The following is a 12,416-nucleotide window of genomic DNA, read 5'->3' as shown; positions in this document are numbered from 1 at the left end:
TGTATCTACAATGCTTCCTTTGAGTTACATATAACTTTCACACTTCCCTCTTGGCACCCACACTACAGACACCCAAATGAATGTTAAGTCAGCATTATCTGGTTTTCTGATTAACTGCGGCTCTTGGGAATTCATTGTTGAAAGCTGCTTTTTAAATTTAATCTACGGTCAACATTCGGATCTGAAGATCGGTGGCTGAAGTTAATATTTTGCTATACACCCTAAGTCCAGAATATGCACTAATATCATACCAGTCACTTTCTGTTCAGAACGTACATAGAATGCGTTAAGCTCATTGTGAAGGGATGTGCTGTGTCGGTGATGCTGCCTGGCTTTGCTTTGTAGTCTATTATAGCAATCGGGTGTCCATGTTTAAGGCGAAGTGTACTTCAGTGGGAAGTATTACAGAGGGGTCCCTGGGTTGGTTTCTGGATAAAGAGGTTGGTGCATGAGGAAAGGTGAAACAGTTTGGGCCTATCTCATTGGACTATAGGCCAATAGGGGGTGTTATAAAATTGATTCTGAGGGGGATTGGCAGGATGATGGAAGCAGAGGATATTTTCCTAGTGGAGGCAGAGTTTTAGAAAACATGATGTTGTTGTCTAAGATAGCATTTTTTTTCTCTGAAGATGGCGAATTTTAAAAATCTCTGCCATTCAGAGAGGTGTATTTATCCGATGTGGTGCCCAACGGTCCCTGAACTCATCCATGGTACACACGTTCCTTCTTCAGGTTTACCCAGGCAAGGATATATCACCAGAAATTTGCTAGGCAGTCAGCCCGGGCAGAAACCTTCATAGTATATCTCTGGGATCCACAGGTCATCTTTGCCAGCCCCAGGGATATCCTCCTCTTCCTCTCCCCCCCACTCCTCTCTGTACTGAATGAACAAATATGAAGAGATTCCACTGGGGACACCTATCTAGTCCTGCACCACGTAGGTGAGGACCCAGTGTTCGGTGACCATCAGGTGCATTAGCTCTGCCCGAGACTTATCGTGGTCAGTCCGCCTGAGAAGGGCAGAGCGCCAGGGGTGATCCACGTTCTGCAGGACCCTAGGAGAGTCTCCAAGTTTCTCAGGGCCTCCTCCAGCTGTGCAGGGGTTTGCAGGAGGCTAGTAGGCAGCAGTTTCAGCCTGACTGAACTCGGATTGCTCGTACCCTGAGCACACAGTGTCAGACACTGGGTCTGCATCTGTTGCTCCAGTTCACATCTGGCGGCAGCCTGTGAAGCAGAAGGTGATCAGCCATTGTGAGCTCTTTGAACATTCCCTCCTCGTTAAGTTGCTCTAATTGTGCAGAATTCTCATGGAGTTCTTGTAAAATACTCGATCGAAGTGGCACCCACCTTCCACTCCAACTGTGTGGCTGGTACTAACAGGTGGGACAGGTGTCTGGTGTTAAGCACTGCCCAGAAGCATTAACAAATGCCTACCAAGCCTCAGGTACCCAATGACCACAGTGGCAGGGACGTGTCCACTTCAAGCCTCCTGCAGTGTGGTGGGTTGCATTATGCTGCTTTCTTACCATTCCTCTGCAGATACAGGGCTTGGACTTGGCTGCCTTGGAGCTTGTTTGCTCTTTGACTTGGGGAGGTGCTGGGCTGGCCGCTTGACGTCAGGTCTGGTGGATGGTGGTCCCAGCCTCTGAATGGGTGATCTTTTGAGCTACGCCCTCATACATACTAAGATTCTCTGGTCACCAGCACACTTGGAAGGGTCAGATGTCACAGAGACAGGCCTAGCAACTCACTCAGGCCAGGCTGGCCGTCAACCACCCATTACACTAATCCTATTTTAATCACGATTTTTATTCTCACATTCCAGTCATCTCTCTCTTCCCCCCCCCCCCCCAATTGTACCCCTTAGCAACAGACCGGGCAATTTGTAATGGCCAATTAACCTTTCACCTTGGAGACAGAGAGATAGGGGACTGTGAATGCATGGGCCATCAGAAGTGCCTGTTCCTTGTGTCACTCCCACTTCACCCTTGTCCGACCATTCTACAGCAGTCAAAGTTCAAAGTAAATATATTATCAAAGTACTTATATGTCACCATATGCTACCCTGAGATTCATTTTCTTGCAGGCATTCACAGTAGAACAAAGAAATACGACAGAATCAGTGAAAAACTATGCACAAAGGCTGACAAACAGCCAACGTGCAAAAGGCAAACTGTACAAATACGAATAAATGAATAAGTTAGAGTCCTTGAAAGTGAGCCAATAGGTTTTGGAATCAGTTCAATGCTGAGTGAAGTTAGCCACACTGGTTCAGCGCCCTGATGGTTGAAGGGTAATAATTGTTTCTGAACCTGGTGGTGTGGGACCTGAGGTTCTTGTACTTCCTTCCTGATGGCAACATTGAGAAGAGAGCATGGCCTTGGATGGTGGGGGTCCCTGTTAATGGAGACTGCTTTCTTGTGCCAGCACGACTTGTAGATGTGCTCAGTGGTGGGGAGGGCTTGGACGGACTGGGCTGTATCCAGAAGTTCAACCAGGCGAAGAGGTCCCTTTATTAGAAGATAAAATGAGAGAAACATAGTGGGACATGAGTTGGGGTGTCTCAGAACAGGCAGCCTCACTCCTCTCCTATTATAATGGTGACATGTTCTCGGACTGCTGGAGGCATTGTTTCTAGCAGCTGGAAAACTCCACAGAGAGAGTAAAAACTGAAGTAGGGGTAGTGTAAATGCAGACGGACGAGCTAAAGGCTCTCTGTAACTCTGTCCGAGGTGTGCACCATGGGTGCAGATCACTCTGCACAGCTCTTTGCCTCTTCCCCACAGGGCAATGACGTGGCTGCAGCTCCTGCCCAGAACTCCAGTCCCAGTGGGGGCTCCACTGGCCACTGGACGGAACCAACATGTGGATAGTAGGAAGGTCGGAGCAATGGCAGGGTCTAGATCGTTCAACAGCCATCCACCCAGCCAAGCCAGCATTGCTTGCCTCCCCCTAAGATGGTCCCTTTATCTTACTATCGACTTCATTGTTGCCCTTGCACCTTATTGTCTGTTTGCACTGCACTTTGTCTGTAATTATAACACTTTATTCTTTTACTGCTTTCCTCTGTTTTGATGTGAGATAATCTGTATGGATGGCTTTTCACTGTACCTCGGTATATGTGACATTAATAAACCAATAGCCCGCTCTCCCCCCTGCATCTCCACACAGATCTCTCTTCCCGCAGCTCCTCACTCTTCCCTCCTGGCTCCTCGCATTCGCTCAACCATTTCCCCACTCCCTCACCCCTCCGCTTCTCCCCTTCCTCTCAAAGTAACTGTTAACCCCCGTTCCTTTTCCTGTCGTGTTTACATCACCTCCTTTAATTGCAGAGTGTTCCGTGATATTTTGTTTTTCAGACTGTGGTGAAAGTTTGCAGGACTCGGTTGGGAATTTCTCAACCCCTGGGTTTCCAAACAGCTACCCGTCCTTTTCCCATTGCGTGTGGAGAATATCGGTGACACCAGGAGAGAAGGTGAGACCCAGCCAGGGGCTGGGCTGGGACGGGCTGTCTCGCCGTTGCGTTCCGCCTCTGGTTCTGTGGCAGGCACCCTCCACTCCGTATGGGGGTCTGGTGGATCTGCCTGCATTTGGTTAGCAGCCACTCGACCATGGAGTGGACTGGGCTCCTCGGGTTTGAGCTGAGGTATGATGCTCACAGATTTGGGTGAGTTAAACTCATGCAGCCCTGCAAGCAGGAAGATCTGAGCAGAACTTCTCTTTGGTCCGTTGGTTATCCATCTTATTATTGACTAAGGAGAGTGTTGGCGCGTGGCCAAGTGGTTAAGGTGTTGGTCTAGTGATCTGAAGGTCGCTAGTTTGAGCCTCAGCTAAGCCAGCGTTGTGTCCTTGAGCAAGGCACTTAACCACACATTGCTCTGCGACGACACCAGTGCCAAGCTGTATCGACCCTTGCCGTTCCCTTGGATAACATCGGTGGCGTGGAGAGGGGAGACTGGCAGCTTGGGCAACTGCCGGTCTTCCATACAACCTTGCCCAGGCCTGCACCCTGGAAACTTTTCAAGGTGCAAATCCATGGTCTCTCGAGGCTAATGGATACCTATTAAGGAGAGGATTTCCTGAACAAGCCCTTAAATTATTTTTTAATTTCCTCTAGCCTGTCTCAGCACCAATGGTTCAATGTCAGGCCATAGCTCGGGTTTAGCTGTTGTATTCACTTATCGATTGCATTGCTCCTCTTGCACGTGAAGAGTCACCTTTGTCCAGTATAGGGCTTCCCAACCTTTTTAATGCCGTGAACCTTCACCATAGCCGAGAGGTCCGTTTGGAACCCCTGATCCAGTATCTGGTGTCTCCGGTGGGTTGTTCACCTGTTGTAAAAGCCCCTTCATCTCCAGCTGCGTCTTTCCAGTGGAATGAGAGAGCAGTTGCGTGGTACCCTGCCCACGCATTCAGAGTGACACCTGGCACACCATTTGCTCTTCGGAGTTTTCAAAACTCCACTCCCAAGTCTCTCACGCTGTCCTAAACTCCATCAAAAATGCAGATAAAGTCAGAGTTCAGTTTATTGTTATCTGCACAGGTGCAGTGAAAACTCAGCTGCAGCAGCATCACAGGCCCAGAGCATCGATGCACAACATTCACAAGAAGCACATAAATTAAACCTAAGCGCCAGATGTACAAAGCATCTGTAGGAAGAAGCAATGTCGACATTTCGGGCCGAGACCCTTCGTCAGGACTAACTGAAACAAAAGATAGTAAGAGATTTGAAAGTAGGATGGGGAGGGGGAAACTCGAAATGATAGGAGAAGACAGGAGGGGGAGGGGTTAAGCTGAGCTGGAAATTGCCAATCACCTTTCCAGCTCTCAGCTTCACCCCTCCCCCTCTGGTCTTCTCCTATCATTTCAGATTTCCCCCTCCCCCTCTTACTTTCAAATCTCTTACTATCTTTTCTTTCAGTTAGTCCTGACAAAGGGTCTCAGCCCGAAACGTCGACTGTACTTCTTCCTATAGATGCTGCCTGGCCTGCTGTGTTCCACCAGCATTTTGTGTGTGTTGCTTGAATTTCCAGCATCTGCAGATTTCCTCGTGTTTGCGCACCAGTTGTACAAAATCGGTGCTGAGCACAGGAAAATTAGAGTGTGATCTGGGCCCTTAAGCTTACCCCAACATTCATGGTTGATTTGCCCCAGGCCTCATCTCATCCTCTGTGCCTGTTTCCCACAGCTCGGTTCCTGACCTTTATCTGCTCCCTCTTTGCATGCTTGCAATGACTCCAGCCTCCACTGTACCCTGGGCACAAAGTCCCAGCATTTATTGCCCCCTGCTGATCAGTTGTACGTCATTCATGGTTAGAGCTAATGAGTTGTTGCACACCAGGGCTGATACACAGGGAGGGCATTGCACATCCCCCTGGGGCAGATGGACCATGGGTTGGATAGAGTGGTACTCCAGCGCAATATTTCCTCAGCCCTGATTGCAGAAGGGTGTGTATACATGCGGCTGCTCACTACCTGTGGTGTGTCTTTGCCCTGTGTGGTTAATCGTCAGCAACAGCTTGTATGCTTCTCTCGATTCCTTGTCTTTCACATGTTTGTCCGATGTAGTTGTATTTCACTGTAGTCACTGAGTTGTTATAAAGCACTGATTCCCAGGAATCTGTTGGTGAGCTCAACTTCGCATCTGATTGTTTACTGTACACAGAGAGGCCATTCAGCCCTTTGGGTCCATTCTGAATCCATGTAAGAGCTCTCCAGCCAGCCCTATTACCAACTCTCTCCCCCCATAGTCTTAAAGATTTTTGTTTTAAATATTACTGTTTTGAATACATTGAACAGTATGGTACAGAAACAGGCCTTTCTGCCAACATGGTGTTAATTTCCCTTCATTCTCTGCACGTTCATATATCTATCGAAGAGTCTCATAAGTGTCTGTATCGTATTGTTGCTGCCACTATCACTGGCAACCCAATTTGGGCACCCACCTCTCTCTGCATAAAAAAACTTGCCCTGCTCAACTCCTTTGAACTTACTGTGGTGGTTCAGTCCAAAGTCCGTGGTCCGGTCCGCGGACTCGGAACTCCAGACTCCGGGTTTTCCGGCGGTCCCTTGCTGTGGTTGTACTTAACTAGAAACACCTGAGGCTCATATTGGAACCAGGAATATAAGTGGCCCTGGTACTGAGTGTGGTTGGGGGGTTGTCTTGTCAAGTCAAGATACTCATGGCTGGTGGTAGGCTAAAATGGATTCTTGCCATCTTTGGGCCCGTGTTGGAGAACCATGGCTTCTGGGAGCCTTGCTGGTAGTAATCGGAGCTGTCATTGCGCTATGGATTCAGCTGTTTCCCGGGCCAGCTGGGTGGCCATCAGCCACTCCGAGCTAGGTAGGGATCCGGTTGCTTCCATAGCCAGCCAAGGCTGCTGGCCATAACGGCTACTTGGAGCTACCCCGATGCAGAGGTGGAACTGTCTGGTGTTCCTTGGTGTTTGTCTCTTCCTGTCCTTGCCCCCGTGAGGTAAGTCAGGCTGTTCTGCCGTTGCCCTGCGGGGGGAATCTGTCTTGTCTTTGCCTCCGTCGGGTAAATCAGGCTGTTCTGCTGTTACTCGACGGATGGTCCTGCCCCACCTTGGTGTGGAGTTATAGATGAGTCCTGGCTTGTTGGTGGATAAGTCCCAGCTGTATGTCTGTGTACTGTCCCGTCTCCTGTCAGTGTCCTGTTAAAGATGAGTCCCGGCTTGTCGGAGAATAACTCCTGGCTCCATGTTGATGTACTATTCCTAGTCTGCCCCTAGCTCTAGCCTCAAACCTCGACCCAAGCCTGCAGCCTCTAGCCTCCAGCCTCGACCCAAGCCTGCAGCCTCTAGCCTCCAGCCTCGACCCAAGCCTGCAGCCTCTAGCCTCCAGCCTCGACCCAAGCCTGCAGCCTCTAGCCTCAAGCCTCGACCCAAGCCTGCAGCCTCTAGCCTCCAGCCTCGACCCAAGCCTGCAGCCTCTAGCCTCCAGCCTCGACCCAAGCCTGCAGCCTCTAGCCTCCAGCCTCGACCCAAGCCTGCAGCCTCTAGCCTCCAGCCTCGACCCAAGCCTGCAGCCTCTAGCCTCCAGCCTCGACCCAAGCCTGCAGCCTCTAGCCTCCAGCCTCGACCCGCCTGCAGCCTCTAGCCTCCAGCCTCGACCCAAGCCTGCAGCCTCTAGCCTCCAGCCTCGACCCAAGCCTGCAGCCTCTAGCCTCCAGCCTCGACCCAAGCCTGCAGCCTCTAGCCTCCAGCCTCGACCCAAGCCTGCAGCCTCTAGCCTCCAGCCTCGACCCAAGCCTGCAGCCTCTAGCCTGCAGCCTCTAGCCTCCAGCCTCGACCCAAGCCTGCAGCCTCTAGCCTCCAGCCTCGACCCAAGCCTGCAGCCTCTAGCCTCCAGCCTCGACCCAAGCCTGCAGCCTCTAGCCTCCAGCCTCGACCCAAGCCTGCAGCCTCTAGCCTCCAGCCTCGACCCAAGCCTGCAGCCTCTAGCCTCCAGCCTCGACCCAAGCCTGCAGCCTCTAGCATCCAGCCTCGACCCAAGCCTGCAGCCTCTAGCCTCCAGCCTCGACCCAAGCCTGCAGCCTCTAGCCTCCAGCCTCAAGACCCCAAGTCCCTAGCCAAGCCTCGTCATGTCCTCGCCTGGGTTTGGGGGTCCAAGCCCGAGGCAAGACCCAGGTTCTGGGTCCTTGTCCAGTCTCGGGCTCGGAGTCCACCCCAGGATCCTTGTTCCCAGTCCCTCGTCCTGGTCCTGCTTCCCCTGCCTAGACTGCATCCCGTCCCATCCTTGGGTTCCATCTTATCCCGTTTCCGGGACCCCAGTGTCTGTGTCCTGCATTTGGGTCCTGATTCAACACCCGACTTATGACACTTATACCCCCTCAACTTAAGTGATGCCTTGTGGTGTTGGACATTTTGACCCTGGGAAAAAGATACCAGTTTCCAACTCCATCTATGCCTGACATAATCTTCTATGAAATCTCCCCTCAGCTGCTCCAGAGAAAACAGCTAAGTTTTTCTAACCTTTTGTTATAGCACTTGCTGACTGGTCCAGGCAGCACACTGGTAAAACTGTCCTGCATCCTCTCTGAAGCCTCCACAACCTTCCTATAATTGGGTGATCAGATTTGAATACAGTTCTCCAGAGGTGGCCTAACCAGTGTTTTATGAAACTGCAACATAACTTCCTGACTCTTGTATTCAATACCTCAAATAATAAAGGCAAGTATATGCCACCTTTCCTACCTTTCAACCTGTGCAGCCACTTTCAAGGAGCTATCGACTTGGACCTGAAGACATCTCTGTACGTCAACGCTGTTAAGATTGTCTTTCTATTGAGGGTTTACGTTGGGTCACTCAAATGGAAAAATATGATATTTGATGGATTAAGCTCCATCTGCCATTTCTCTGCCCATATCTGCAACTAATCTATGTCCCACTGCATCCACAATCCCACCAAACTTTGTTCCCTTTGAATTTTACTAACCCATCTATCTGCTTTTTCATTCAGGTTAATTATATACAATCCAAACAGCAGAGGTCCCTCCAGAACACTAATAGCCACAGAGATCCATCAACCATTATACTCTGCTTTCTATGGGCAAGCCAGTTCTGAATCCAAATTACCATGTCACGGTGAATCCCTTGTCAAGCACCATACTGAACTCCTTATAGACATCATCCATGGCTCCACCTCCATCAATTATCTTCTTCACCTCTTTGGAAAAACTTAACCAAATTAGTAAGATGTGACTTGCCCTACACAAAGCCATGCTGACTGTCCCTAATTAGGCCATTTTTAAAATGCCCATAAATCCTGTCTCTAAAAATTGTCTCCAAGAGCTTCTTTACCTCTGATCCAGGAATATCCCTATTTCCCTCATGAACAATGGAACAAATTTGGCTACTCATCGGTCTTCAGGGTCTTGCCTGTGGGCTAAAGAGGACATAAACGCCAATACTGAATCTCCTCTCCACTCCCCAACAGCAGTGCGTTCCAGATCTTAAGTGTCTTCTGCAGACTAAAATCCCTCCTTCCATCATTCTTTTCACCTTTTCCCAATCACGTTCATTCTATCTGCTTTGGTTAGTGACTCCTCCACCAAGAAGAACATTTTCTCTCTCAGCAGCGTGGGTCGACACAGTAGCATAGTGGTTAGCACAATGCTTTACGGTACCCACGCTGCCTGTAAGGAGTTGGTACGTTCTCCCCGTGACCGCGTGGGCTTCCTCCGGGTGTTCCGGTTTCCTCCCGTAATCCAAAGACCTACCAGTTGATAGCTTAATTGGACATTGCAAATTGTCCCGTGATTAGGCAGGATTAGTATTGGGGGATTGCTGGGAAGTGTGGCTGGAAGGGCCTATTCTGTGCAGTATCTCAGTAAATAGACAAATAAATAAATAGCTGGAAAAACTCACTAGGTCAGGCAGCATCTATCAAGGGAAATGAGCAGTCGATGTTTCGGATTGCGAACCTTGTTAAGAACTGGAAAGAAAGTGGGGAGGTAGCCAGGATTTTTTTAAAAAGTGGAAAGAATGGAGCTCATGCTAATGGGTGGATGTGGTGATAAGCAGATGGAGCAGGGGAGAGAGTAGGGATGATATCAGTTGCTGGGAGGTGGACATGACAAAGTGCTGAGAAGATGGAAGAAGAGGACAGTGGACCATGGAATTAAAGGATGGAGGTGAGGTAAGGGAAGGAGAAATGTGTGGGTCACGGGCAGATGGAGAGGGTAGGGAGGGGAAAATAATAAGATCAGAGGAAAAAGAGAATGATCTTATAGATGTGGGTACCAGAATCTGTGTTCATGTCATCAATTGGAAACTACTAAGATGGTATCTACTAAGATACTAAGATGCTGTTCCTCCACTCTGTACCTTCCCTCAACTTTGGAGTGGACTTGGTTGTGAACAGACATATATGTCTCACTCTACGCTGTCTGTACCCTTCAGGGTTTTAAAAATCTCCAGCAAATCTCCTTGTGGTCTTGTGTTCCAAGGAGAACAATCCAAGCTTTTCCACATAACCTCACCCCCAGGATCATTTTGTTAAGCTTCGTCAGCCTCTCCAAAGCATTCTCATCATTCCTGAAGTGTGGTTCCAGACTAGACACAGTGCTCCTCTTGTGGAATAATCGGCATGTTAAGATGGTTAATCCAGCCTGGAGTCCGATGTGCTTTTAAACCCCGATCTCAACCTGCCCTGCCTCTTGAAACAATTCATGCACATTTACCACCAGATTGTCTATCCCTTATAGAACCAGGCTCTCGAGTTTGTAGTTCCTCACCTTGTACTTCCAAGCTAAATATTGAACTTAGCAATGTTCTATGTTAAACTTTATCTCCCACATATTTGAACATTTCAGGTTCATTCTTTATTACTTTCTTCCTCACTGGACTTCCGGGATTAGGTTTTGGAATGTTTCTGAAGAGGGAAGTTCTTTATTAATGGAGTGAGGACTTGGAGACCTCTCTGTCACTAAATGGCCTACTTGATCATTGGCTGGTGATGGGAAAAACTGGAAATCTGACCACTGTGATCATTTTCACCACATCACACCTGACTGCTAAACAACAGATCTGAACTTCCTTCCCGCAGCTTATGGTTTGTGTGGGGTAACAGTTGGAGCATGAGGTGGGGTCTCACAGAAGCCTTCCTGATCCGTGTGCTTCTGGCCCAGTGAGGGAGCCAGCATTCTTGCAAAATAAGCCAAGTCAGCAAGTGTCGTGGGGTCACAAGAAAAACACAGCAGGGGAGCTGCATGGAGAGCCAGTGAGCAAAACAGAGCAAAGCATGTCACACTGGCAAATTTTAATCAGAGTCCACCTGAATTCAGAAAGTTCAGAGAGGTTGTTACTGCGATTGTACTATAGTCCGCTAAGGGAATTTGAAGCCCAGTGGATAGGAAATAGAGAAATAAGTGTGTAGGGAGACTGCAGAGAGTTGCAAAAATATCTGGTTATAGTAGGGGTTTTTAACTCTCTTAGTATAGAATGGGACCTCCACAGTACTAAGCACTTAGCTGGAATGGAATTTGTTAAGAGTGTTTTCTTATAAATTTCCTGTATGGTCTGCCACAAAGTGTCATCTCTGAAGAGAGAAGAACATTTCAGGTCAACGACTCTTTGTCAGAATTGTAAATTATATTCTAGTTGTAGAGAGGGATAGAGAGCACAGAGAATTTATCTGTGATAGGTTGGAAATCAAAGGTGTCCAGATACTGATCACAGCTGGTGCTGTCAGACACAGAATACTTAAAGGATCAATAGGAAGTCAGATGCAGATCACAGCAAGTACTGGAGATCTGCAACAGAAGAACGTGCTGGGACTGCCCAGCAGAACAGGCAGTGTTTGCAGGAGAGGAAAAATATTAATGTCAGTTATGAATAATCCTGAGTGACCGGTGCAGATATAAACAGAAAAGTCAGGTAGCTGGAATTGTGATTTCATAGTTGAGGTCCAAGGGTTGTAGTCTGTTCAGTCAGAAGCTAAGGTGAACTTCCTTGAGCTTACTTTAGGTATTAACATAGAACAGCACCACAGAGCAGTAGGCCCTTTGGCCCAATGTTTCTCGAATAGTCTGAGGCCAAAAACTCACCTCCCTCTTTGTAATTACAATACTGATGAAGAATCATTGAGCCAAATGTTAACTCTGTTTCTCTGTCTGCTGTTTTTCTTAAATTCCACTATTGATTTTGACTTCAGTGTGTGGGGCACAATATCCAAGCTCCAGATAACACAAAACACAAAGGTATGGTGAACTGAAGAGATCATGGCAGGGAGATGCGGAGAAGCCAATGGAATGAGTGGACAAGTGGCAGGTGTTATATGAAGAGATACATTATGGTAGAAGTGAAATGAATCATTATAGAAAGCATCGTATGGAGGTATTTGGGGATAAATGTGCAGGGTCTGTTGAAAGTGCTTGGACAGATTGTTCAGAAAGCATAAATAATATTGAGCTTTATAAATAGACCCATAGATAATGAGGAAGAAAGGAAAGCCACTATTTGGGGAAGATAAAATAAATAATAGTACAGCATAAGAACAGGCCTCTTGGCCTACATGGTCTGTGTTTACCATGATGCCAATTTAAACTACTCCCACCAGGTCTATAACAATATGAAGACTATGGGGAGGGTGCAGGAGACTTTACAAAATGAGGGATCGTTCGTGGCTGGAGAAGCTGGGACTGCTCTTAGTGGAGCACAGGAGGTTATGTGGATTTATTTAGAATCAGAAAGGGTATAGATAGTGCAGATGGAGAGAAGCTGTTCCTATTGGCAGATGAGTCGAGAACCAGGAGATGTAGGGTGAAGGTGTTTAACAAAATCACCAAAAGTGATCTGAGGAACGATTTCTGAACCCAGTGAGGGCCCAGCAGCCCCCGATTTAACCCTAGCCTAATTACAGGGCAATTGACAATGGCTCATTAACCTACCAAC

At 48.3% G+C, this 12,416-nt stretch overlaps 1 protein-coding gene across 2 annotated transcripts in view; it reads left to right on the top strand.

Annotated features, from left to right (window-relative positions):
• Nucleotides 1-12,416, top strand: part of LOC140714193 (tolloid-like protein 2) — a 105,065-nt gene that overhangs the window by 65,828 nt on the left and 26,821 nt on the right. For both annotated transcript variants that reach the window (XM_073025102.1, XM_073025101.1), the window contains one exon: nucleotides 3,360-3,475. In XM_073025102.1, coding sequence (XP_072881203.1) covers nucleotides 3,360-3,475 — 116 coding nt within the window. The remainder of the gene's footprint in view (nucleotides 1-3,359; nucleotides 3,476-12,416) is intronic.

The sequence above is a fragment of the Hemitrygon akajei genome, chromosome 21, assembly GCF_048418815.1.
Source record: "Hemitrygon akajei chromosome 21, sHemAka1.3, whole genome shotgun sequence".
NCBI classification, from domain to species: domain Eukaryota; kingdom Metazoa; phylum Chordata; class Chondrichthyes; order Myliobatiformes; family Dasyatidae; genus Hemitrygon; species Hemitrygon akajei.
This window is presented reverse-complemented; position numbering and strand designations above follow the sequence as displayed.